Source organism: Chinchilla lanigera, unplaced genomic scaffold (assembly GCF_000276665.1).
Source record: "Chinchilla lanigera isolate Chin_1 unplaced genomic scaffold, ChiLan1.0 scaffold00059, whole genome shotgun sequence".
Taxonomy (NCBI): domain Eukaryota; kingdom Metazoa; phylum Chordata; class Mammalia; order Rodentia; family Chinchillidae; genus Chinchilla; species Chinchilla lanigera.
Window position 1 is genome coordinate 10,992,765 of NW_004955460.1, and position 27,267 is coordinate 11,020,031.

General features: G+C 55.9%; 2 protein-coding genes across 2 annotated transcripts in view; both read right to left on the reverse strand.

Moving 5' to 3' along the window:
• Nucleotides 1–4,789: 4,789 nt before the first annotated feature.
• Ap5z1 (adaptor-related protein complex 5, zeta 1 subunit) lies at nt 4,790–16,671 on the reverse strand. The gene is made up of 17 exons (XM_005397853.1): nt 16,553–16,671; nt 14,629–14,763; nt 14,260–14,446; nt 12,350–12,494; nt 12,027–12,136; nt 11,500–11,668; nt 10,849–10,986; nt 10,460–10,497; nt 10,225–10,387; nt 9,390–9,571; nt 8,222–8,364; nt 7,782–7,922; nt 7,191–7,302; nt 6,559–6,656; nt 6,014–6,146; nt 5,728–5,942; nt 4,790–5,436 (listed from the first exon to the last, which is right to left on the reverse strand). Exons 1-17 carry the CDS (start codon nt 16,591–16,593, stop codon nt 5,166–5,168), a joined length of 2,421 nt encoding a protein of 806 aa, XP_005397910.1. The 5' UTR covers nt 16,594–16,671; the 3' UTR covers nt 4,790–5,165.
• A 2,062-nt stretch (nt 16,672–18,733) lies between these two features.
• Foxk1 (forkhead box K1) overlaps nt 18,734–27,267 on the reverse strand; it is a gene marked incomplete at its 5' end in the record, with an annotated part of 55,946 nt that continues 47,412 nt past the window's right edge. Inside the window, 2 exon segments of the mRNA XM_005397856.2 lie at nt 18,734–25,693; nt 26,058–26,282. Of these exon segments, the coding sequence (XP_005397913.1) occupies nt 25,413–25,693; nt 26,058–26,282 (506 nt within the window). The 3' untranslated portion in view covers nt 18,734–25,412.

A 27,267-nucleotide genomic window follows, 5' to 3' on the forward strand; every position in this document is an offset into this window, starting at 1 on the left:
TTTTCAGACAAGCACAAACCAGAGTTTATTACTGAGACACTGAAGAGATGTGTACAAGTTGTGCTTCAAGGGGAGAAGTGTGTCTGATGTGTTGCAGAAAACAGACCAAACACAGGAAAAACAGCACTGAGAAGGGGAGGAGGCAGTTTATTACCCAGCGGCTTCTGGCTAGGATCTCTCCCCAAGAGTCAGAGCCCTGCCCAGCAGGGCTTTGGGGCTTTTAAAGGGAAAGTCAGCGGGGAGGTTCAAAAGCAGAGTCACCACATATGACTGGAGGGCTGGGTGACATCTTGGGTTGCTACAGGAGCTCAAGCATTTCAGGTTACATCTCAAAGCTCCCAGTTATACAAAGCATGGGTAATACAAAGGAAGAGATGTCCCGTTACATTTTAAGTTACATTGTAAGGCCATCAGCTATACAAAGGCAGCAGGGACAAAGGAAGAAATGCTATCGGACCTGCTGGACATGTCTGCTTGGTCTTGGCGGGCATCCTGGTCAGGCTTTTATTTAAAATTTTAATTTCCCCTTCAATAGAAGGTCTGAGACCCAAGAGTATATGGTAAGCAAATAAACAGATATAAGGAAATAGTAAACCACTATGGAAAGCAACAGTAATATCTAACTTCGGAGGATTTAAGTGCAAAGGCAGCGGGGCAGTCCAGGTCACTAACTGCATGTGAGCCAGGAGGAGGAGTGACAGGGAAAAGCTAAGGGTCTCGCATTATCTTAGGGAATACTAATGATATTGGTTAGCTTTAGCCAAGGCTTGGTTAGCCTTGGTTAACAGTGGGTGCTGACATCTCAAGTGTAGACACTAGAAGACTAGAAAGAGGATTCAACTTTCAAACTAAGAGAGGAAACATGATATAGTAAGAAAAACAAAAACCCGGAGGCAGAAAGGGAGAAAACCCCTCAAAAAGAACACGAATAGAAAAGTAGCACTAGATAAGATAGTAGAAATTTGTCCAGAATTATCAGTAATACTATATGTAAATGGACTCTAACGTTAAAAAGACAAAGGGATTGTCAAGCTAGATGAAATCTAGGTACATAATATTTATGAGGCAAATGTAAAATGTAAGAATGCATAAAAGTTAAATGTAAAAGGATGGACAAAGATATATCAGATGTACAAGGTAATTAAAAGTTCATCAGAAAGATGAAACAGTTCTAAACCCGGGCGCACCTAATAACATTTTCTCAAAATATATAAAACAAAGGCCAGACGAAGACAAGAATTGAATCCACTATGATAAAGGGCCTTAGCATGAATCTCTCAGTAATACGTAAATCCAGCAGTCAGAAATCAATTCAAACATATGAATGGACAAGAGACAGCATCCTTTCTGAACCTTTTGGAAATGTGGTTCTAATTTTTTTAGCCCAACAATAAATAAATGGATTAATACTGAGCATGCTGGTGCTAAGTGCTGCAGAGGAGAATCAATGTAGAGCAGACAAGATGGTATGTGCAGGTGGAGACGGAGGGGGGCGGGCAGTGTGGGTGTTGTTTAATATACAGCATGTGGGCGAGCCTCATGAGCAAAGTGTCACTCATGGAAGGGTCTGCTGTGAGGATCAGCTGTATGCCTACCTAGGGGATAGCTCTTCCACTGGGAGCAACAAACACAGGACTTGGGCGGGGAGCATACATGCCTGGGAGAGGAAGGGACACCAGTGTGGTGGAAGCAGTCGGTGGGAAGTTGCAGGCACTCAGGCCAGACGGAGGCCCAAGTCACGCACAGCTGGGGGCTGTTCTGGGGACTTTGGATTTTAGTCTAGGTCAGACAGGACTATTACTAGAAGAGTTACAAGACCTCACTAAATTTTAATAGAGTTAGTTTGGCTGTCATGTGAGAGACCAGGACAGAAGCGGGCGCATCCACTGGGAGGTTATCTTGGTGATGCAGGCAACAGATGCTAGCGCTGGGAGCCGGCTGCTGTCAGCTCTGACGGGTGGGACAGCCACATGGATGCCACGGAGCGAGGGAGTCAACACAGCATCTGAATAGAGAGAAAATCGGGCCTAAAAGGTTGACTGCAGTGTGATACTATTTTATAATGCTAAAGATAAATCAAAGGGAAAACTGTATCTGGAGGGATCCCCACTTATGTGGGAGCAGGGACTCTTACATTTCAAGAAAGCCCTTCAGGAGGGCGACTCAGGATTTAGAAAGGGAGTGGGGAAAAGAAGGCAGCAGCACACAGGCAGATGTGCGGTCACCAGGTCTCCAGTCCTGACACCGGGGGTGGGGGTGGGGGGTGGGTGGGTTCATCATGTTGTTTCACCTGCTGACTAATAAAGACAAGGGAGCTCGGCACACATCAGAGATGAGCCCAGGGTTGGCTCCATGTTCACCACTTAGTTTGTGAGCAGCCCTGGGTTTGAGCCTCAGCATCAGAAAACAAAGACCAAGCCAGTCCTGGTGGTGCACGCCTGTAGTCTCAGCACTCGGGAAGCTGAGGCAGGAGGATCACTGTGAATTTGAGGCCAGCCTGAACTACATAGTGAGACCCTGTCTCAAACAAAACATGAAAACAAAACCCAAACATGAACTAAAACAACAGAAACAGAGCAGGCCACGCATCAAGGATTATCATGAATTTAGTTTCATATATGAGTACAGCTAAGCCAACCAGAACTTCTAGAAATGAAAACAATGCTTATTGAAAATTGGCAACAGTTTTACTGGTGTCTTAGTTACTTTACTCCTTGCTGAGACAATACCCAACACCCACAGTTAAAGGAAGAATCATTTACTTACTTCAGTCCATAATGGGCAGGCTCCAAGGCAGGGTGACCTCACAGAAGACAGCCTTTCACGGCAGCAGAAGACAGCAGAAGCACCGAGGGAAGAGGAGGGAAACAAGCCTCTTTCTGCCCCTTTTATTTTATCCAGACTGCTGGGATTAGGGCAGTCCCAATCCAGAGTGGACTGATCTAGCAATCGCCCTCAATCCCAGCACCCTTAGTCCTAGCACTGAACCATGAATCATACACAAACTACATTCAGCTACCTCCCCAAAAGCCCCATCTAAAAAGCAGGAGGCGGGGCTGGGGATTTAGCTCAGCGGCAAAGCGCCTGCCTGGCAAGCGCAAGGTCGTGAGTTCGGTTCCTGGTACCAGAGAAAAAGCAAAAAAAAAAATAAAAATAAAAAATAAAAAAAAATAAAAATAAAAAGCAGGAGGCTTTGGGAGGACATCTAGACACAAACCCTAACAACGGGTATATAATTCACACTACGTATGATCTGCCAAGTTACATCACACAGCTCCATGGGTGTTAGTATATAGAGCTGTGCAACCTTCACAACAGTCTAGTCAGTCACTGAAATTTTAGGAATCAACAAAGTATTAAATAGACAATTAGATACAGAAGGAGAGAGGATTAGTGAACTGGAAAAAAGTCTGATTTAGCCAGAATTAAACCCAGAGATAAAAAGGTGGAGCCATTTAAGAGACATGAGGTTTGAAGACCTCATACAGTATTTTAAAAAATCCCAGTATTTTTGAAAATCACCACTACTGTTGCTTTTAGATAGGAAAGTTTAACAGACCAGACACCCAAGCTTCAACATTCCAACTTGCACTTTGAGAACTCAGATTTTATCACTGGCAGCAGACTCTCGGTTCTCTTCCTTGAAGTGACTTCATTCATTTCCTATCAGATACCGCCAGCTACCCATCTGGACAGCCTGTGGTTCTTCAAAATGAAAGTGGTGTTTGCTCTCAAAAGTGAGAGCTTCGGCTCACAGCCCGAACCTTGTTGCTGGCCAGGGCAGGCTCCGTGCTCTGGGGAGCCACGGCTTCTATTTTAAGCCAGTACTTCTCCGTTTCGACGGACATACCGCGTGAGGCTGCACGCTGTGAACCGTGTGGAAGTGAAGAACAGACCCTGGCACAGGCTGGTGCCACCCCCCATTGCTTTCTGACCAGGCTGAGCCGTAAGAGTCAAACACTCAGCACCATTTCCGCGTGGTGCTTGGCGTCCAGTTTTCGCAGAACAATCCAAGACCCTGGCGCTGAGAAGGAATATTCAGCAGCCGCATGCGGCCCGCCAACACCTGTGAGCCAGAAGCCCAGGGTGGTTGTGCCTCCAGCCAGGCGAGGTCAGGGAGAGACTGGGCCTCACTCGGCAGAGCCGAGTCCTGGGAAAGGAAGAGGCCATTGCCTGCGGCCCACCTGCCAAGGCCTGGCCCCGCTCTCCCCCACCTCCACGCCACCTGTGGTGAAGTGGAAGGCGGAGCACATGCGGGTGTAACTCAGGACACTCCCACTGCCTTTTCCCACCCAATGATGAGCTATTTCTCATCAATTTGTTTTTGGTACCACAAATCGAACTCAGGACCTTGTGTTTACCAGGCAGGCGCTTATGCCTGAGCCACATCCCTGGCCCTGACGAGTTATGTCTGCATCACGCTGGCTTCCCAGCTGTTCTGGAGGCTGGGGCAGGACTGAGTTGGAGGTCAACCTGGGCAACTTAGCTGAGACCCTGTCTCATCACAAACGTGGCATGCCTCTAATCCCAGCCTCTGGGAAGCTGAAGCAGATCAAAACTTCGAGCCCAGTGATGTGTCAAGACTCTGCCTCAAAAAACGGGCTGGGGCTAGCTCAGCCGTAGAGCGCCCCAGAGCTGGACCCATGCTGGTCCGGATGAGGGATGCCCCGTCCCAGTGAAGGAGTGGGAAGGAACCAGGCCTGGCCCTGCCATGCCCAGCGCTGCCATCCATGGGATCCCTGGCTCTCTCCCCAGCATGCAGGCAGAGAGAAGAGACCTGACTATGCACAAGAGTTTGTAAGGAGCTTTATTTTTATTACATCTCTCCCTGCCCCAGAACTGTCCAGAAATAAGGAACAGCAGGACACGGCTTGGCTTCCATCCAGCCTGAGAAAAGGCCAAGGCCATCCATCAGCTCCTCCAAGGGGCAGCTCAGCGGAGCCCCGGGGCAGGGTTAGAAGACAAAGCCCAGAAAGCTGGAAAGAGGACAGGCTGAGGCGTCCCTCAGGGTCGAGCCCTCTCTTCTCTCCCAGGGGGGCCCCTGCTGCTCCATTCCTCGCTGATCACCAAAGCCGGTGGCTCAGACCCAGTATCAGGCTGGCGGCCCCAGGCCCTTATCTATGGCTGGAATCCACCTGGTCAGTGTCCACTGGGTCATGGTCCAGTCACCCTGGCAAGAAGCCGGCCTCCCTCTCCACGAATCGGGTGACTGTGCGCAGGGCCAGGGGCAGGGCCGTGTTGGTGTCACAGTGGTAGCGGGGCTGGCACACCTCTGCACTTGGCGAGAGCACAAACTGGGCCACGCTGGGCATCTTGAGCAGGTTCCTCAGCTCTGTGGCCCGTGTGCGGATGGCTTCTGCGTCCTCCTCACTGTGCACAGAGCTGGTGGCTGGGCTCTGGCCCAGGGTCCTCATCTTCGACAGGAACAGAGAGACCCTGGGGACGGGGTGGTGAGGGAGATCCAGCCCATCCGCTCACAGTGCCCCTCATACAGAAAGTGCCCCTCATACAGTCTGTGTGAAGGGGCCCAGTCCCGCAGAGCATCCAGCTAGCCTGGCTTCAGCTCAGTGCCCACTGCCCACTGCCCAGCCCGCTCCCATGGCCCACGCTGCCGTGTCTGGCCAGAACCCTTGTGCTGCTGAGGCCAGTTCATGACGGGCCCAGGGAAGACCTCAGAAGCTTCCCCATGGAAAGTGGGGCTCCCCTCTCAGTGCCCTGACTCGGTACCTGGGGATGAGGTCCTGGCTCCGGGAGGCCAGCTTGGTCAGCGTAGTCATGAGCACTGTGATGACCTGGGGTGGACACCGGGGTGTGCTGGCCAAGGGGCGGGACTGGGTGACCTCAAACAGCAAGGCCTCCAGGGCCTCAAAGAACTTGTTGATCAGCTCCACAGTGCATCGTCTGTCACAGGCCACTGACAGGTACTCGCCGATGGCCCACACCTAGGTCAGGAGAGCAGCTCAGTGTGCCCAGGCCCTGTGCTGTGGGACGCAGGAGGGCTAATGCCACTCACCACGCAGATGAACATGCCCGCTCTGCTGTGGATGCTGCTCACGCTGCCCACAAGCTCCAGGAGCTCCCTCGCCAGCTCCAGCACCAGGGATGGCTTCTGCTTGCACAGGGCCAGGAACCAGGAGCTTAGCACCCTGCCGAGAGTGGAGCTCACTGAGCACGATCTGCGAGGCTGAGGGCCCAGCTGAGAGCCTGCGCAGGCTGACGGCTGATGCTCATCCTGATGGTCCCCAGCCGGGGAGGGCTGCTGGCTCACCAGGGACAAGGCTGATCTGTGCCGTCCTCGGTCCCAGGCTGAGGACAAGCCTGTGTGGATCAGGCGTTTAGGACAGAACAGGACAGGAAAGTGTGGAAGAGGGCCTTAGCCAGCCCTGAGGACAAGAGCACACTCTGGACTGAGGGGAGCCCTGGGGCCGGGCCCTGGGCTGACCTGAAAGCAGCAGGAGGGAGATGGCTGGGGGCAGCCGGGAAAGGGGACAGTGCTGAGGGTCCTGGCCTGTGCTGGGCACTGGTGCACCTGGTTGGCTGCAGGTGGCAAGAACCCACCTGTGCACATGGGCCTCGTACTGTGGGACCTGGTAGAGTGCATTGCTTCTCTCTAGGATCAGCAGCGCCAGCTGGTTGGTCAGGGCCCCGTCAGCAACCTGGTGGACAAGGGCAACAGATGGACTCTCAGTCCACCTAACCCCAAATGTCACTATCTTCTGCAGCCCTTGGGGAGATGAGGCCAATATGGGATGAGCGAGTGGCTGAGGGGCTACAAAACTCCTCATCCTCCCCCTCTGGAGCTCGGGGACAGGGGGAGGAAGCCCCACTTCTGCTCTGTGGCTCCCTCTTGCAGCTTTCTCAGTATCACTGGGCCAAAAGTGCTTCTGGCCCCACAGTGGATCAGCTGTGACCTCATGAGGACATGGGAAGTTCCCTAGGTGCCACCAGGCAGGAACCACAGGGCCAGAGGAATGTGGAGGGCCCAGGCCACACTTCAGTGTCACTAGCTTGTGTCCCGTCCTGAGGATGAGGCTGTGGTGTGTGGCACTTTCCCCGTCTCCCCGAGCCACGGACAGTGTGCAGGACTGGCCTTCCGCAGAGGTCAAGGGCAGTGCCATGGTCCCTGCTCTGAGCCAGGCTCCCTGGCTGTGTGAGGTGCCTCGGGCACAAGGCATGGCTAGCCAGCTCACCTGGGTCACGGCAGAGAAGAAGGCCTGGAGCAGGGTCGGCACCGCCTGGGCACACTGGGCCACCCGGGCACAGCTGGCCATGGGCTGCAGCAGCTGATAGAGTGGCATCAGCCTGGGGACACAAAGAGCCACCAAGTGTCCTCATACTTACCCCACCTGTGATCCCACAGCCAACCGGAGAGAAGGGAACGGCACCATGGCTATCAGCAGTTCCCCTCACCAGCATTGTTCACTTGCACCAGGGACTACAGGCTCCCAAGGGGCTCAGTGGAACCCAGGGGACAGGCAGGTGTGGGCTGCACGCTGAGTGCAGGGCCACATGCCATCCCCACCCTCCAGTTTCCTGGGTGTCCTTGTTTCTTCCTCTGTAAAGTTCTGTGCAGGGTCTGAGGCTTGCCGGGCAGGTGGAAGCACTGCACACATACTCTTTACCCAGCAGACGAAACCATGTGACCACAGCTGCCTCCCAGGCCTGGGATGGGGACAGTCCTGCGCACCCAGGCCTCAATATGGACCCTGCAGCAAGCCCCAGGCTGGTGACAGCGGCCTGGCTCACTGTCACGCCTGTGGCCCCAGCCCCAGGGCCCTAACCTCTCTGTGGAGCCGCTGGCCTTGGTGCGCAGCAGGTGTTGGAAGAGAAGCTGGAACTGCGGGTCCCGGAAGGCCTCCAGGCAGCCAGGGGTCCTGAGGGAGGTGTCCCAGAGCGGCCTTTCAGATGGCATCTGTGATGACCTGTGGGTGGGACAGAGGCCCAAGCTCTATGGGGACACAGCTTCTGGCATCCGACCCTAAGGCATCCACTGCTCAGGGAAACATCACTGCAACATCACGGTCCTCGGGGGCCAGGGAAGGGTCTTGCGGCAGGGCCTGAGAGAGGCCCCCCTGCTGCGCTCAGGACAGGCCGAGGTACAGGGATCAGGGGCTGCCCTCGGGGGGGCAGTGAACACCTCAGACATGGGCTCTGCCTCGGGCAGCTCTGCGGGCCACATATAGCAGGTGCAGGGTTGGGCACGGTGAGGAGGGCAGCCCACCTGAGCTGCAGGTCCAGGGCGGCTGTCAGGCAGGGCAGGTCCAGCAGGGAGTGCAGCATCTCCACAGCCGTGCTGGCGTCCACCAGAGCAGGGAGGAGCGCCACGAACTCGGCAGTGAGGGGCGGGCTGTTCCAAGCCAGGAACTGCGGAGACAGAGAGCGGCTCAGAGCCCACGAACGTGGGACTCAGCCCGGTCTGTGCGTCTTTCCTGCTTCCTGTGCCCACGGAGTCCAACACAGTCCCTCCCGTTGCTTCTCCTTTGTTTTCACAAAATTTTGGCCACCCTGGTGCCAACAAACTGATCATTTCTTGCTCGTTATTTTTTTCCTCTAGAAAAAGGACTATGAGACATGATCAAAAATAAGGTGAATGTTAAATTTTTTTAAAATTACAATAAAAGAAGCAGTGCTATTAATCCCTCTAAAATCTCCCTCACTTCAAACTCACTGACCCCACTGTTCTCGCCACTTCTGGAAACATTCCAGGAGTCCTCTTTTATCTTTAGCTGCACTGTTGTGGCTGCCTTAATGTCCTGAATGTACTCACGATCATTTTGACTTTGGGGAAGAGCCAGAAGCAGCACAGTGCCGGATCTGGAGGCTAAGGTGCCTGAGGGCTCACTGGGATATGCTTACACCCTGCCTTTCCTTTGGATGGCACCTGGCAGTGGCTTTCACTGCGTATTTGATCACCCGTCACAAAGACGCTAGGGAAAGAAGGCTTCCAGAACTGCCCCGGAGATGCAAGAACAACAGGGTCAGTGTGTTTGGAGCAAGAGGAGGGAGTCTGAGGGGGATACATGGCAATGTATCTTTCACTACAATAATTTTTTTTCCAAATTTAAACACTTGTATATTTTGATCACACTTTGTGCGTCTCCAAGAGGGTTTAAGAAGCCGTGCATGAGTAAAACGTGCCAGACCGGCGCTGAAGGCTGAATGCATACTCTGGTTTCTCTTCGGGTTGTACAGATCCTTCACTTCTTACTGAAGGCTGAATGTGCCAAGCCAGGCCTCCCCCAGCCAGCCAACCTACACAAAGTTTCCAAGGACAAGCCCCGGGTCGGGCCGAGTGCCTCCTGCGCCCACAGACACTCCTGCGCCCTCGCTCCTCCCCCTGCACCCCGTGTCCCATCCCTGCCCACGCCCCAGAGGACAACCACACAGACCTTAAAAAGGTTAGGAAAGCTCAGCTTCAAAAGGCCAAGGAGGTGAGGGTCGAACAGGGCAAGGTTGTCCCGGCAGAAGCGGGCGACCTCAAAGGCCAGCATGGGGCTATGGAAGCGCTCTGAAGGGAGCCTGCTGAAGAGGTGCTGGTAGATGGCTTCTGCGTCCACGGCAGCTGCTGCCCCTGAAAGCCAGGGGCCAGACCATCAGGGCAGTAGGCAGGAAACCCTGCTGTAGAAACTATTTTTTTTTTTTCAGGACTGGAGAATTGAACCCAGGTCTTTATACTGAGCTACATCCTAGCCCTTTATTTATGTTTTATTTTGAGACAGGGTCTAGTCTCCCTAAGTCACTAACTTACCCAGGCTGGTCTAAACTTGACATCCTCCTGCATCAGCCTCCCAGTGTTGGGGATGCACGACCATGCCCTTGCAGTGAGACAGTGCATCTCTGCTAGTCAAGCCTCACTCCCTGGTGTCTTGGCCAAGTTCCCATGGCCATCTGTGCCTCTAGGACACCACAGACCTCTAGAAATGCTCCCGACTGTAAGATCTAGTTGAGCTGGACTCAGCCACAGATCAGGTGCGCCAGAACACAGACCTGGGAAACACGCTTAGGAAGGTGTCAGCTCCTTCACTTTTGGGTTTCATGGGTCAAAGATGCAGCGAGGAGCATTCTCAGCCTGACATAAAGTTCACCACATTTTGTTTCTCTGTTTAATGCACATGTGAGGGTAACAACTGCCCAGAGCTAACCGCACGGGGAGAAATGACAGGGGTCATTCCCTCGGGAGGAGTTCTGCTAGCTGAGTGCACCCGTCCCGGGCACCAGGCTCACCGTGGTTGAGGAAGAACTGGGCGAGCGGCAGCAGTGCCCGCTCACTGCCTGGGTCTGTGCCCAGCTGCCCGTGCAGCGCCTTGAGGCAGGAAAGGCTGCGGTACAGGAAGGAGGGGTCCTGCCGGCACACTGTGTCCAGCACTCGCACAGCTTCCACCAGGCACTGCGGGGACAGGGCTGGCATCAGAGGGGCTGAACACTGCCCTGTCCCTGCCACCCTGCCCTGGCCACTTACTGCTTTCTGCAGGTCGGAGTCCCCTTTCCTCAGGGCTCCTGGGGGCAGGAAAAAGCCAGCTATCGCTCTCTACCCAGCCACCAAACAGCCCCAGGAGAAGGTAGCCTGTTCTGGAAACTGGAGGCGGAAAGAGGAAGAGGATGGACGGGAGAGGGTACCAGGTGGGGCCGGGTGTGCACAGGATATGGCAGGACGCAGCAGGGCCTGTGAGTAGGGGTACAGGTCGGGCCTGCTGTTGGAGTCATCCTGGGAATGGAGGCTTCCATCCTGAACAAGCTACTAGGAACTTTTTCTGCTTCAGAGCAGGAGCTAAGCAAGGTCTGCTGCTTAGGTCTCCACCTTGTGGGATGGACCTGGGGCACAGCACCGATGCCAGTTTGGGGACTTACGCCGGTTACTCTGCTCGATGAGGCGCTGGCAGTATTCAAAGGCCACCTTCCTTAGACGCTCCTGCGGGAGCAGCTGGCGGCCAGCAGAGGCAGCAGAGAGCACGGAGAGAGTGGAGCCCTCCAGCTCAGACCTGTCCTCTGTGGGACAAGAGGGGCTCAGCAGGGCCGCCTGTGACCCTAGAGCCAGCCACCCACAGCCGCTCTGTGGACAGACAGGAAGGGAACTGGACCCGCTGCGGCCAGGTCCCAAAGAGCACAGGGCCCTGGGGCCTGGCCACTGTGCCTGGCAGTCTTCCCCCAACTGTGGGCCTAAGTCCAGTTCCCTCTATACAGCCATGGGGTCTCGGCTGCCAGTGGCTTTTTCTATAAACCAAGAGTTTGCAGATGAGGGGGCACTCAGTGAGGCTGTCCCAAACATTTGCCTCAAACGCCCCCTCTGTGCACACCTCAGGAGGGTCACCAGCACGTTATGTCTAAAGAGGCCTCAGGTGCAGACTGAGGCTTGGCCCAGGAGGCCAGCAGTGCAGGGTAAGGTCTTCAGCTTGGGCCTGAGCAGCAGGCCTCTGTGGGTCACTGCCTAGCTATGTGACCCCATGGTGAGCTGCACCCTACCCTGGGCCCACCTGCCTCCCACCCTGTGACCTGGCGCACCTGCATCCGGGGTGCCTGCGCCCTCGGGGCTGCTGAGTAGCAGCCATGCCTGCAGCATAGAGAAGGCCTGCACATTCAGCCACTGGTCCTCCGTGAAGTGCTGGCCCATGGACAGCACCGTGAAGAAGTCCGAGGCCACTGCCCCGTCCACCTCGGTGATGGGGCCTGGCTGTGGGAGGAGGGAGAGGCGGGGCTGCAGGTTCCTGGGGCCAAGGCTGACAGGCTCAACAGCTACTCAGGAGGGTGGAGGGGTCCCCGGTCCAGTCTGACCCAGGGGTGGCAGCCCAGAGACCAGCACTTTCTGCCCTGTTCACTGCCTTCCAGATTCAGGAGGCCAGGGCCACCCCAGGACATGGAGACAGCATATCAACCCCAGATCACATGTCAGCTACACGCCCTGCAACCATGCAGGCCACGAGTGTCAACCACACAGCCCCAGGGCCACACGACGAGGGACGCTGCTGGCACCAGATGGAAAGTCGGTTTGGGATTTCTGCTCACCGAGGGCTGGAAGCAGCCTGACTCACCTGCCGTGCCCTGGGTGTGGAGAAGAAGCCCCCAGAGTGCAGGGCCCCCTGCTGGACTCGGGCATAGCGCAGCCAGTCCACTAGCCGCTTGCTGAGCAGGCTGGCCTGGTCTGCAGGGGTGAGGGAAGGCAGGGGTACTGTTAAGTGAAACAGTTAAACCCCAGAGAGTCCCAGACCCCATGCAGCAAACTGAGTCTTGCAGAACCGCATGTCCAAGGTCTTCCCTGGGCCCAACCTGACCAGGAGACCACCCGCCCCCTCCCAAGGACACTGGCAGGAAGGAGCTGGGAGCACAGACCCTACACAGTGAAGGGCCCTCGTACCTTCCTGAAGGATCCCTGGGGCAAGGCCCATGGTCTTGGACAGGACGGGCAAGAGGGGCCTGAGACTGGGCCCCTCAGGCTGCCGGCTCTCCAGGACGGTGAAGACGCGCTGCCCCACGCTTCTCACCTCCTCTCTTCTGTCACCCTTCAAACACAGGCAAGCACCAAGGCACTGACTCGGCCCATGTGCCCTGCTTCACAAGTGTGCAACAAGCACCCTGAAGAACACCCGTCCCTGACACCACCCTTGGAGGAAGACACCCCTGTGGGGTCCAGGACGGAAGGTTCCAGGACCCAGCACCCTTGGCAATAATCAGGCCCACGATGAGGAATCTGGGCTGGGCTTGGCTCTGATCTGACTGTCCCTCTTCGTCCAGGGCACTGCCATCCTAGGGCACCTGCTCACGCACATGTGCTCACGGCAGGCACGCTGCGCCTGGATGGTCTGCGATCATTTGACGTCCTCCAGTCAGGCTGGGGGGCACAGCCTTGTTGCCCTCTGCACTGAACTTTCACATCACTGGCTATGTTCTTAAAGTCCAGCAGGTGAAATGGAACCTTCGTGACAGGTAAGATATCAAACCCACACGCATACATGGCTCCCCAGCAGCATTCGGGAGCCCCATGCAGCAGCCGTGTGGATCACCACTGGTGTCTGGCTGTGGGCTCTGAATACCGCTTTCAACTCAGGGAACTGTGTTTCCTGAGGGAAAGGGGCTGGTTCCAGGCTAGAGAAGGAAATGAACGAGAAGGCTGGGTCACCTTGCACCAGCAGGGAGGCAGTGGCCACAGCGCTGCCAGGTCATTTAGGGACCCGGCTGTGTGGTCTGCACAGGTGCAGGGCACCCAGCATGGAAGCGCACCAGTCAGGGTTACAGCAGCAGACAGCCCCCAGCACCCCACCTCTGACACCCATCCTGATGCTGAGCCTATAGCCAGTGTAACTGTTCATGACTCAAAGAACTGCAGGGTGGAAGTGAGTCTGCCTCCACCTGCTCTGCTGAGAAGCCCAAGTGCAGGGCAGGAAAGAAGCTCCTTTCACACAGGCCGCTGGCCCAGCCCCAGGGTGCCTGAACCACATGCTGGGCATCCTGCACTGCCCCTGCCGCAGTGCTGAGGGCACAGTGTGCAGAAGCTGCCTGCAGCAGGAACGGTGAAACTTCCTGGCCTGGATGTGACTGAGCTGCTCTGATGAGGACAAAGGGACAGCTTGGTCCAGGCTGGGGACTACAGGAAACAGCCTGGTCTCCTCCATGAGCAGCTGCCAGGAGGCCGAGTCTGAGGTAAATGCAGCAAAGCAGGCAGAAATGTCCTAGGCTCCATGTTCCTAAACGATTCAGGAGGCAGGGGACAGCAAGACAGAGGCAGGTGTTCCTTACGCTACTCTATGCTATCACACCTGTGAGGGCAGCCATGGCAGAACCCGAGGCTGCTGGTCAGTGGGCGCTCTCCTGGTCACAAAACGGCAAGGCTACCCTGCTTCTGGGATGCACCTGCTGAGGGGACAGGCCTGGTGTGGACAGGCCCCTCAGGGCAGACCCTGGCTTGCTGTCAAGGGTACTTCTTCTCAGTGAAAGTCCTGTCTGTTCCCTGTCAAAGCAGCATGGCAGATGGCTGGGAACGCCGGACAGCAGACCCTTGCCACTGCTCCCTTAGCCTCACCAATGCCGCCACTGCGTGTGTCTAGGGATGGCATAGCCCAAACCCACGGCCTGACTAGCCTTCAACAGAGTCCCAGGAAGGCACTTTCCAAGGAGCCGGGGAGAGAGTAGGCAGTCGCAGGTTGTTTTAGAATTCTCTGGGCACTGGGGTGCCATGCATTGGAGCAGGTCCACACAGAGCCTGGGCTCCCCCAGAGCTCCAAGACCACCAGGGCAAGATGGCCACCATGCACAGTGGACAACTGTTACCTGGGCCAAGAGCACAGACGCCACCAGGCTCAGCTGATGGGGGTTCTGGGTGTGATCACAGGACAGGGTCAGGGTGTCAGTGGGTGACGTCTCTCTCAGGATGGCAGCACAGAGGACCTGGATCTGCTCAGAGCATGTGGACAACGACAGGGTGGCCTGCAGCAGATCCACACAAGTCTTTTCCAGCCTGGAGGGAGAGACACAGGTGGGCCACAGGTCATGCCCGTGGCACGGAGGCCAGTCTGGGCCCATGGGCAAGGAGACAGAATACTTCCTCGTAAGGACCCTGGGCAACTGTCTGAGTAAACAGAGGCTCAGATGCCACAGGGCACAGGCACTGCCTCTGCCTAGGACTGGCTGTGCACTCACCTGCGGGCATACTTGGTGGCTGAGACGATGAGGAAGAGCCTTTGCAGAGCGTCCACGGTGGCCGGTCCCAGGTCCTCTTGTAGCAGCTTGCTGACCCGGGAGCAGAACTTCTGTAGCTCCTCATCCTGGATCTCCCTGTGCAAGAAAAGGGTGTCGGCAGCTGGCCAGCATCTGACCACGGTCCCAGTCACTTCCTGGCTGTGGGGAGGGGAGTCCCCACTTAGAAGAGAGTGTGGGGAGCTGTGAGGTCACTGTTCCCTCAGCCAAGGACACCCTGAGGTCAATTCAAGGCACGCTGAGACTGAAACCCATCACTTAGTTTGCTACAATCCCTGTAGAGACATCACCCATTCCAGTTGGTATTCCAGAAGCAGAACTAAAACTGACTACTTTTAAGTCTCATTTGGGCTGGGTATGATGGCACACACCTGTAATCCCAGCACTCAGAAGGCTGAGACAGGAGGATCACCGTGAGTTTGAGGCCAGCCTGGGCTCCATAGTGAGTTCAAAGCCATCCTGAGCTACTTAGCAGCTGCTGGAGCTCAGGAACTGGTGAGAAAGGGGGCCAGCTTTTTAACTGGGGTCATGATGCTGAATCCCAAATGCTAAATGAGACTGAAAAAGAAGCAACCCACTGGCTTGACAATTGTAATTATCACTGCCAGCATGGACATACTCTGCATCCCAGCGTAACTCATATATACATATATGCTCTCCAGACTTCAGGCTTCTCAACTGCCAGCCTGCCCTCCCCTCCCCCAGCTCCCCACTGCCCCCAAGCCACTCCTGCCGACCCTCCCGCTGCTCCCAAGGCTGGGCCGCTGGGCTGTACCCTCTTCCTCCAGCTGTCAGGCCATTTCTCTTGCTTCTGCCCCTTTGTGCGGGTCCTCTGTGAGAATAAGCCAAGGCGGGGCCTTGCTGTGCACCACACTCACTTCCTACCTTCATTTACTACTCAGCTCAGACATGTTTCCGATTCCCTTCTCCACCCTTACTTCCCACACCTCAGAAACTTTCGAAAGGAAACTGAAATTTCCTCTCAAACCTTAGTTACTTCTATCAGAAGCGACACCAGAAACCACAGCTTGAAGCATACCGTGGAAACTAGTTAGGTCCTGCTAGGTCACTGCCCGTCCAAACCCTATCCAAGAGGAGCTGTGGGTAGAACGTGAGCTGGGAATAGTGTTCTGTGAGGTTTTGTCCCTTGCCAGCGGTCTGGGGCGAGCAGGTCACATTGCGAGTGGAATGCATGTCTTTTTCATTTAATGCAGTCATCAGTGAGGTATCTGCACACGCACCTGCTCATGAAAGCAGGGTGCCCTGTGCGGGACACAAGGGGAGGGTGTGTGGCACCTCCGCGAAAACCTGAGAGATTCTCGGGTTACTCTGATCCGTTTTGTCCTGGTCCAAGACTTCAGCCCTGAGTCTGCCCCAGGCCCTTGCTCACTACAACCTCTGGGCCCTCGGCCACTGGTCTTTCCCACCAACTCGTGCAGCTCTCAATCCTGGCTGGTTCGTTTGCTCTTTCAGGTTCGTTGCGTTTACCAACGACCTTGGGGTTCCAGCTGCATTTCCTTCCTTAAACGAGCATCATATCTCGGCCTCCTTCACTGGAAGGCGACACAGACTAGTTAGTGGGAGTCCAGAGCCGGCCTGGGAGCAGAAAGCAGCCGTTCTACGTGACATCCCTCGCAGGCCCCCCCCCCCGCAGCGCGAGGTCGAGCTCCGGGCCCGCTCCCTCCGCCCTGGACCTCCCGTCGCTCCTCCGGCAACGCCGCTCCTGCTCACTCGTCTCCTCCCGCGTCCCTCACCCGCGCCGGGCCGGCGGCTGTTCCGTCCCGCCCAGTTCTCTGGAACCGGTCGGCCGGGCCCCAGCAAGTCGCCGCGCCGGCCCGAGGCAGGGGTGCGGGGGCCAGCCGCGCACCTAGCTTGATGGAGCAGACTCTCCGCCCCCGCCGAGAACATCTCTGCGGGAATGCCGAGTTCACACACAGGTTCAGGGCCGAAGCCCGCGGCTTCCGGTCTCGTGTCACGTGGTGTGGCATCACGTGAGCGGGGCGTGCCTCGGGGAGGGGATGTTGGTGGAGGGGCCGCCGGCCAATTGGCTTTGGCACAGAGCATCATGGGGCGGGAGCGGAAGCGCCTGGTTTGTGGTGGGTCCTGGCAAACTCCCGGGTACCCTCGGAACTTTGGGACCCCGGAACCCTAGTTCCCCGGAACACCTTGACGCCGAAAGGCTTGCGGAGGAGTCTGGCGCGGGAGGTGTCTTGGCTGCAAAGTGCCCCTGTACATTTGTCCCATTCGGATTTCTGATTCAAGAAAGTGTCCGGGCCCCGTGTGGATTATGGCCGAGAAATGGCTCACAGATTGCGACTTGCAGCTGGGACGAGAGTCCGGCCACTTTCCGAGGCAGCTTAGGCAGTTAGTGTATTTTTTTAAATTATTGTTTGGGGGATGGAACTGAGGTTTGAAGCTAAGGCTTGACTGAAGTACATCCCCAAGCCTCACCTTCTGTCTTTAAAATTTTGAGACAGTGTCGGAGTTCCTACGTTGCTCATGCAGGGCACTAACTTGAGATCCTCCTGCTTCAGCCTCCTAGTGCTGACACTGAAGAAGTGCGCCAGTGTTTCTGGCTAGCAATGTTTGTTTTAAAACTTCCTTTGTTTAGAGTAGATCATGGACCGTATGGACTGCTCTAAAAGTCTGACTCAGTCCCCACCACAATCATAGGACGTCACTGTGTTTATCAAGTGAGGCACCGGGCTGAGCGGATGCCAGTTTCTGTTCTACATGTGCTGGTTGCCTGGGTTGTGCTGGGCCTTGGCGATAGGATTCCACCTGCACAGTGTGTGCCGCCCTGGACGATACTCCAGCAGCCACAACCCGCATGACAAACGTTATGCCGCCTGCAGTGGGTAGCGTCAGTACAGAAGGAAGGCCTCCCGCGGAGACTGGGGCCTAAGATGGGCTGAGGGCATCAGAGGGGCTGCCCATGCACAAGGCAAAGAGGGGAGCATGACCGCCTGCCTCGTGGGGCCGCGAGGTGGTGGGTGGATGGAGAGGGAGAAGGGTGCTGAGCAAGAGAGGATGATGGTAGATTCGGTCACCATTCAGGGGTGGGATTTGGGGACCGGAGAAAGATCAGGGGCAACACCAGGTTTCTACTGGGCGTGGGGTGACCCAAACTCAGTTGGTAGTGGAGCAGAAAAGGAAGTTTGTGGAGGTTTGGGATGGGGAGACAACAGGGAAGGGATGGGAAGTAAAAATGATGTGACATGCGTATGGACCGGTTCCCCAGGATGAATGTAATTATTATGCATCAAAAATATATTTTTATTTTAAAAAGGAAGTCTGCAGAGTCATTCATTCAGTGGGCAACCATGAGCCCTGGCTGGGCCAAGAAGCCTTGGGTTCTGGCAGCAGAGCAGTATGAGTAGTGGGGTGGAATGTTCTTGAGAGGTCAGGAAGGGATAAACATCGAGAAGACGCCAGGGTGGGAGATGAGGAGAGAGGAGCTGAGGCCTAGGCAGTACCTGGGCAGCTTCCAGACATGCTTCTGAGGCACCCTGGCGGTGCCCCTGCAGCTCCTTGAGGCGAGGCCACTGGTGTTGAGGATGGAGAGACAGGAGCCAGCGGCCGAGCAAGGCTATGTGCTGTGGGTTACCCAGAGGACCCCGAGGAGCTGTGGAAGGGAGCTGGGGAGCCGATAATCCTGGCAATCTGTGCCCAGGGCCCGTGTCCCGCTGTGAGCCTGCACGAGGCAGGGGACAGCACGGCTGGCGCCTTCCTCCCATGTCCGAGGGGTAGGTGTGTGCTGTCCTCACACACTCCAGCTCAGAGCACGCATGGGGCTCAGGCATCTCCAGCAATCATGGGCACCTACGGAGTCATGTCTCTCCGGACAGCTGCTTCTTCCCAGGAGCCCAATGCTGAGGAGAGGCGGGAGGAAGCACAGCCCCCCAGGAGTTGCCCCTCAGCCTCCAGAGCACCTTGGGGTTGAGGCTCCCTCACTGCAGGGAGAGGGGGGCTGTGTGTCCAGGCTGTCTGTCCATCCATCTGTCCCTCCCCTGGCACCCACCTGCAAGGACCACTTGGCGACTAGGTGTCATTTCTTTAATATATAATTTTATTTCTGGTTATAGAAACAAACGCTAAGAGGAGAAACAAAACTTCCCCATCCACATACAACATTTAATAGATAAAAGAACAGTTAAAGTAAATGAAAAAAAGAAACCAAAAAAGTAGAAATTTTAAACTTTGTTATAGTTTTAAAACATTAACATCTGATACAATTAGAAATCACATTCAGATCTCAAACTTTTAAAAAAAAGTATGGCTCCGTAATAAAAAAATACTGTATCCCATTTGAAATGAAAACCCAGGCAAGCTGCTTTAGACGCGGGTCCACCGGCTCTCCCGACTCCAGCGCTTCTGCCCATGGGGACCTTTCGTCCATGGATGTGGGACGCATCCCAAGCTCTAGAACTGGAATTCCCACTTTACAGGATACCATTGCTTTTTAAAGCACTGATTACTAAACGTATTGTGAAAATACTTTAGACAGCCACTGTAAAATAAAAAAAAACCACACACACACATACACACACACACACACACACACACACACTCCCCGAACAACACCCACCCCCCGCCCAATTATTTTTACAGGAGAATTATCATTCAGCTAAAAAACAATCTCAGAGTTGGCTTTACCCCTTCCCTCCCATGCCGAGTCTCAGCGAAGACTCAGACAGCAGTCTCTCCTCCCCTCCCTGCCACTTTTCCTGCAACGGGAACCAAGCCACAGAAGTTAAGCTGTATCAGGAATCCAAAATGCCTCCCGTGGAGATAGCAAGGAAGAGAGAGAAGGACCAAACTTAAAATGTTTGATTTTTAACCCCATTTTTACTGACTATAAAAAAAAAAAATCTGGACCAGCTAACCCAGACATTCAGAGGCTACAGGCAGTTTGAATCCACAGCCAGAGAAGGTAACAAAGGCAAAGAATCTGCCTTTGAGCCACAGGGCTCCTCCCAGCTCAGCCAACCCACGCAGGAACTAGGGGATAGTGCTAGACTCGGGTAAGTGCTGTTACTGCGGGGAAGAAAACCTGCAGAGGGTTGGGGCGTGTCCAGCCATTCTGACACTGTACCCACGCACTTGGGCCCAGCTCCCTGCACACTGATCCAACTACTCCAGAAACATCCCCAGATAAAGAGCAAAAAGCAGGATGCTGCAGATTCTCCTCTTACTCTTAAGTGGGTAAGGTGTGGGGACGAGAGGGTCCCTTGGCGCCCTCCCAGGTGTCCTTGGCAGTCTTTGGGGGACCACAACCCAAGGGGCCATGACCCGAGGATGCCGCTGGCTCATGGGAGCCAGCATCCAGCTGCTTGACCCAAGGGCAAAGGTCACCTGCCACCGTCCTGGCCTGGGCTTTTCTTCTCCCTACACTTCAGTGGCTGACAGAAGAGCAGATGCCAAGAATGAGTAAGAGCTTTACGTGGAGGTTCTCCCTGCAGGGAAAAGGATGCCTAAAATAAAGCCACAGCCCTCTTAACTCTGCCACAGTGCTGAGCAGCTCAACCAGCCATCTGCCTTTGTAAAAGAAGCTAACAAATCCCCAAGGCTCACCCAGTGAAAGCAGGAATCTTCATTTCAGTCTGGCACAAGAATACTTTGGAAGTTCCCATCAGGGTGGCGGGCTGGGCTTCGTGGTGGAATTCAGTCTTTCTCTGGGCCATGATGTGACCAATAGTGACCTCCAGCAGTGACCTCTGGCTCGCACCTCTTTCTTGTTGTCCTTTGGATGTTTTGCCCTGAGGACCTTTCTCCCACCTCCACGGGAATGCCACCCGCTTTACATGCCCAGGAAGCACCTCCTCGTGGCAGCCCTGCCTGGCCACTGCACCCCCAACCCCAGGGTGTAGTTTCTAATGTCGCCTCCAGCAGTAGAGCTGGGGCCTGGAAATCAGAGCCGGTCCTGCCAGGAGAAGAGCAGACAGACAGAGTGCCTGTAGCTTCTGCAATGGCAGTGAGCTGCTCCTGTGACTTTTGTTTATAAACTTAAGTGCAAAACCATCTTTCCTGCATGAAGTCAGTATTTACTTCAGTTCAGGAAATTCATCCATAGGCATCTAACAAAATCCCTCTCTGCCAAGCAGTTGTGACTTCAGGGAGGACAGAGGAGACACAGCAGGTCCCAAATGGACAAACCTTTCTCCTGCCCACACTCAAGACAATTTGGACCTCTGGCTGCAGCAGGAAAGGGGTGCCTGCCAGGCACCAGAGCCAAGCGCTGGCCCAGGCACCAGTGGAGCAGCTTTTGGTACTGAAAGCAGATGCCAGGGGCAGGTGTCCTGCCCCAGATCTGAGCAAGAGCAAGTGCAGTGATGATGGGGACTGTCCTGCACGCTCAGAAAACCCAATGTGAAAACAAGGCCCAGAGAAAGGAACTTACGAAGTACAAGGGAGCTGCAAAGGACAGGAGCGCACTGGGAAGAGCGAAGCCAGAAATCGGCAGGGGACCTGTTATACTCCATGTTCTGCCCTTGCCTCGAAGAACCAAAGCACGCGAAGGGGCACCGCCAGGGCTAAGTCCTAGGATTCTGTCTTCATAGCAGCACTTTGAACAATCCACATTGTTCTTATTAAATAATATTGCTTCTAGGCAGAGGTATTCTAGAGGCCAGAGACCAGGCTGCGGTGAACGCATTCCCATCTGAAGCTAGCAGCCCATGGTGGAGCCACTCCTGGGCTCATGAGGGTCTTTTACTAAGACAGTCTTACAGCCACTTTGTGTAGTTCCTCTGGAGGAAGCCCTGTGCCACAGCACGCAAACGCTGTCCAGGGGGCGCAGGCGTGCAGGACAGCCAAGCGCGCCCACCCTAGAGATGCCGCATCCTTCCGACCGCAAGAAGCCGCTTGAGGGCAAAGTGGAATCTGAGCAGCAGTGTCCCTCTCACTGCCTGTACTTGTTCCTCCTAACAGTTGGGGGAAATGCTTTCTTTCCTAACATTGACCCACATTCAACTAAGTTGTGTTTCAAGGGAGGTCCGTCATCGTCTGGAGGCCGAGGGCAGTTTTCTCCTCCTCCTGAACTGGAGGAGAGCTTTCTGTCTACCAGTGCCACGGGCTCTCTGGCGAGTCCCCGCTCACACAGAAGGTCCCTGGAGGCCCCTCTGTTTCAGCGGAAAGACAAGTGCCAGCTGAGTGACACCTGTGAGCTCAAAGCAGGCTGTCACCGGACCTGATGAGGGCAGAAAAGAGCCCAGGGGCAGGTGCCGAGGCCTTGCCTCAGCCTCGTCTTCCCGGGGACCGGGTGGCCTGGAGGGCGGGGAAACATCCATCGCAGCCTGCGTAAAGCCGATCTGCTCCCTCTCCACAAGACACAAAACAGGACCTGGGAGCACAGGCCGCCCATACCAGCGATGCCGCAGTTCACTTCCACCTGACAAAAAGGATGTGCACATAACTCCCCCGCAGGAAGAGGAGGGAGGCGGAGGGCTGTGGTCCACACCGCCTCCTCCCAGCGCTGGCCCCAGACCCTGGGGTCTCTCCTTCCCCAGGGCGTGTGGAAACCTCTTGGCAAGGATTCGGGGACAACCAAATGTCCTTGAGACCGGGCAGCATGGTCCTGACTGCAGGACAGGCCATGCACCGCGTGACTTCTGAGGATTTGGAAAGAAGGAGAAGAGTGTGGATTCCTCCAAGGCGGGGCCACGGACTCCCACACAGGCAGCCGCCAGGGCTTCACCCAGGAGGTGCTGACTGCAGAGATGCTGCACACTCCCCTCCGGACACCAGGCTGGGGCCCTGGGCCTCCCTGAGCTCCCGGCTTCGGTCAGTGCCACGGTGGCAGGGAGCCCTTCTCATGTCCCACACTACACAGCCAGTCTTGGTGGGATGCACCCAACTGTTTAAAAATGGTGACTTCTGTCACTGACCCCGTCCTGCATCTGTGAGGCGATGGCTGGGCAGAAAGCACTGGAAGAGAGTGGACGCCAGTCTCCGCCTGTAGCCCATCAGATGAGCAGAGGTTTCCTCTCTACCCTAGACCACGCAGGGCCAGGAACCCTGGGTGACACAGCAAGTTCATCGGGGTCCACAGGTGCAGCGAAGCTGACCCTGTGCCACAACCATGGCTGGTCTGCTCTCCCTCAGCCAGGAAGGCTGCGTGGGACCTTGTCCCGTGGCGGGTCATGGGCACCCTGAGCGCGGTGTCAGCTCTCCTGGCACCCGGTGGGGCTCTGGCCCTGCGGGTGCGCTCAGGAGAGCCCTGTGGGAAGGTTCAGCATGCACCGGGGGGGGGGCCCTCTGGCCAGGATTTATGGCTTTCAGCTCCAGAGTGTGTTCCAACACAAGCCAGGTGTGCCGCCTGGTGGGTGACCAGAGACCCTCGAAACACTCATCCTACACCCCCAGAGCAGTCCTCCCCAGCAGGGGCCTCTGGCCCAAACCATCTGCACTGACCCCAAAGTCCCTCCCTTCATCTCTCTCCTAGTCGGGCACATCTCCATCCTCCCCAGCACCCTCCACACCCCTTCCCCTGGCACCAGTATCAAAGTCACCAACGGAGGACAGAGACCAAAACGTCACAGACGCCAGGAGAGCAAATAGGTTGGAGCCAAAACAACGAGATCCTGCAGCCTGGGTACAAATGAGGCCCAAGGAAGGGGAAGACACCACAGCCCCTGATGTCCCTTGTCACACAGTTCCTCAGGCCCCCTCGCCCCATCCCTCCTCCCGACCCACACAGGCACCATGCGCACAGAAGAGACAGCACTCCCAGGAGGGGAGCGGTGCGAACCCTCGGTGTGGGAACCCTTGGCCACTTCGCCGCGGTCCCATCTGGCAAGGGCACAGGCGGCTGCTGTCACCCACACCCGATTCTCTGAAACTCCACCATGGTCACACGGATACAGACTTCAGAACAGAGCTTATTTCCCATTCAAATTTAGTGCCATAGAAATGGGGGGGGCACTTTAAAAAGCAACAGGACAGGGATTTTCCTCAGTGAGGCAGAAGGCCAAATGCCAGGAGATACAGCCTGGGGCTGTCCCATCACCCACCGGCCCTGTCCCAGCCCGCTGCGGCCTGCCTTCTGGCCCTACCTTGGAGTCACTGTGACAGCCGCACCCTCCTGTTAAGGGGGCGCGTACCCTGCCGGCTCCTGGCTCTTGTGGACAGGCTACCACTCCCTCCCGCACTGCCCAGGACCTGATCTCTCTGGGGCTTTTCCATCAGGCCCAGGGCAGGGGAAGATGTCTGCTGGTGAGAGGCTGTGATGCCAAGGTCAGGCTGTGCCTTCAGGAGCTGTGTCCACTGTGCTTCGTTCTTGGCGTGATCCACTTCCGGAAGCCACGGAAGAGGGACCGGCTGCCTGGAGGCAGCTTTTTCGCAGATGCAGTAATGTTTCCTGAAAGCATCCTTCAGGAGGAGCCAGGGCAGAGGCTCCCACTTCTCCCCCTGCTGTGAGGGAGCTCAAAGCGGGCTGCTGGGCAGGACGTGTGCAGGGGCTTCCCTAAGGGACCTGGGACCCCTCGATCAATCCTGTCCTTTGGTTCTCACCATGTTGCAATCATACCGGTGACGTTGGCACAGGGCTTCCCACTGCTCCCTGAGGAGGGTTTTCTTCCTAACTGACCCAAGGCCCCACGCTTGAGGCAGAAGAAACAGTTCCAATTTCAAACAGTGGGTGGAGCTGGGGTGGTCAAGAAACTGGAATGTGGCTGGAAAGAATGTCAGCAGATTGTGTCCCACTGGCCCACGAGCACCAGGACATCCGAGCTGCCGGGAACTCGGGGCTCACCCCTCCTCTGTCTTGAAGTGAGAGGCACACGAACGTCCTCCCTGCCAAGCAGGCGACCGGCTCCTGCCCCAAGCACCAGCTCCTGCCCGTGTTTCCTGGGCCTGTCACGTGGCACGTGGGTCGTAGCAGGACGGACCCTCCACCTACAGCACTTCCATCTTGATGTTCCTGTGCGAGCCGCGACCCTTCTTGAAGTTATCAGACGGGGCGGCCGGTTCACTCTCCTGGGGGGTGATGGCAGGGTGACGCCAGCTACTCAACTGTCCATGGATGGGAGCCTCGAAGACACAGGGCCCCGTGGGCTTTTGGCTCCGATCTGGGATAAGCCTGCATGCCGTGTTTTAACACAGCAAGAGACACTTGAGTTCCAAGGCCAAACCAGACAACTCCCCTTCCCACCCCAATTAATGCCGGTATTTTTTATGCCACTTTTGGGAAAAGACACCAAAAAACAGTCTTCAGTTTCGCAGCTCCTGCCTTTCTCTGGCCTATTCCTGATTTCGAATAGGCATCCGTTCCTGCTCCGCCTCCCGCAGAAGAGGCCTTGGGTGTACAGCTTCGCTCTCTTGGCTCCCCCAGGGACAGGCAGCTGCCTTGGCAAAGCTCTGAAGCCAGGACATGGGGTGCGGTCCTCTTTGTCGTAGGTGAGCGTCTTGCTGGGTTCCTGAGGTGCTGGGGCTCGATCTTCTCCCCACACCCTTGACCGAAGGGCCAGGGAGGGATGATGGTGCAGAAGGAGACAGAAAGAAATACGCAGAATCCCCAGAATCATACAATCAGTTGTCTGAACTTATTTATGTGTTTTTGTTTCAAACCTTGGGAGGACAGGAGATAAATGGGCAGGACGAGTGTTCTGGTGTGGCGGCCTCGGGGCGGGCAGCTGCAGCGTTTCCCTCCCATCTGTCCGGGCGCAGCTGTCTGCTCCACTCAGGCTCCCGTGGTGTGAGTCCACCCTTGTGCGTGCATGCAGGTGACTTCACTCCCCGGTGCCTGGGCCCTGGGGGCCGGCAGCTGCCATCACCCCGGCCTGCATGGTTGCTGTCCCACCAGGCTCCTCCACCCGGGACCGTTTGACCTCAGGTTCCCCGCTGGAAGAGGCTGAGGTGGCAGTAGAGGCGGCCGCGGTTGGGGTGGCACTGGTGGCTGCTGTGACCACTGCTGCTGGTTCCTCAGGCCCCACCTCACATACCCGGGTGACCACCACCGGCGTGGACGAACTCGCCTGGGCTGCAAGGAGCTGCAGGGGGCTGGTGAGGGCTGTGGTAGAAAAAGGACATGTTACTTAGGGACCTGCGCTCAGTCAACTGAACAGGAAGGTGAGCTTGCCAGTCCTGGGGTACTCTGTCCCAACACCAGCCGGCCAGCATAGCGGAGGGCCCCATCTCTCACCTCTGGTACCCAGAGGTGGCCTGCGCTGAACCAGCCCAGCCCACTCTACACCCGCACCCTTGCCAGCCGCCCAGCTTCCTCCTCTGGTCTCCTATCCCACCCAGTAAGGTGTGAGCCTGGCGAAGTACCTGATGCACAGTGGGTGCTCAATAAATGGGCCAAGGCAAACTGGGAGAGGCTCAGCAACCTTTCTGGTGCTGAGCTGACCTTCCATGTGGGCCTGGGGCCTCACCGTAAGCATTGGTGGCTAAACTGTTCGTGGGAACCGCATGCTTTCCATTCTGAGTGACAGCCCGGACGGGGAGATGGTGCTGCCCGATGGTTACTGGTGTGGCCGGCTGCAGGATGGTGACGGTGTGCCCAGGAACCCCGGGGGCCATCTGGCTGGCCACTGTCTGGATGACTCGGCTGGCCGCAGGGATCGTGGCAAAGGCAATGGTTGGCTTCTCCTCCAAGCCTGTGGGGCATGGGGTGAATCAGAGCCACACACTGGGGCGGGGTTGGGGTGGGGCATGCTCAGCTGTGGAGCGCTTTCCAGCACACATGAGGCCCTGGGTTCCAGGCCGAGCCCCACAAAAACAAAATAAAACACATTGGGTCTCTGAGGTCAGAGATTTGCACCGATGACCTGGCATGGGGCCTGCCGGTGTGTGTATATATGTGCACACGTCCGCGTGCTAAATGGCACAGGGAAAGCATGAAAATTGCACCGACAAAATACCCTTCCAGAGAAAAACAGTACGGTTTCAGAACAAGATGCCTTAAACTTTGACCAAACCAAATTTAATCTGAAAAGGTATAATTTGGAATGAAATGATTTGTTTTTAAAGAGCTAACTCATTCTTCTTTCATCAGGATGCAATTTTCACTGACAATATCAAAATGAAAAGTTGCTGCAGGATCAGGCCAACAGTGGGAACAGTGGCCCTGGATGCTCTGCAGGACAGAAGAGCTCCCAAGAGGGTCCCGGACAGGCCCAGCGCTCTGGCCGTGCCTACCCACACGTGTCCTGGGTTTCAGCCTCCTTGTAGGGATTCCCAGCTACTTTTCACGCCCAGTGACCCCAGAAGACTCTGGCTCTGGAGGGGTCATCCTCCAGGCTCGTTCTCCCTCCCTTAGGAGATGTTAGATTCCAACTGCAGGTAGGACCCCACAGCTCAACTAAGTGTCACCTTGAGAAGAAACGGAAGTTGACAGAAGAGTCACATGCACTTGAAGGATCAGGGAGGAGGCCACCTGGAGACAGTCCCTGCCCTCAAAAGGCATGCTTAGCCATGTTGGCACAAGCCTGTAGAGCCAGCACTCTGGGAAGCTGAAGTAGGTGCATCACAAGTTCAAGCCCAGCCTGGGCAACAGAACAAAAGCCCATCTCAAAATGAAAAATAAGACAAGGGCTGGGGATACAGCCCAGTGCTGAGACCCTGGGTTCAAATCCCAGCACT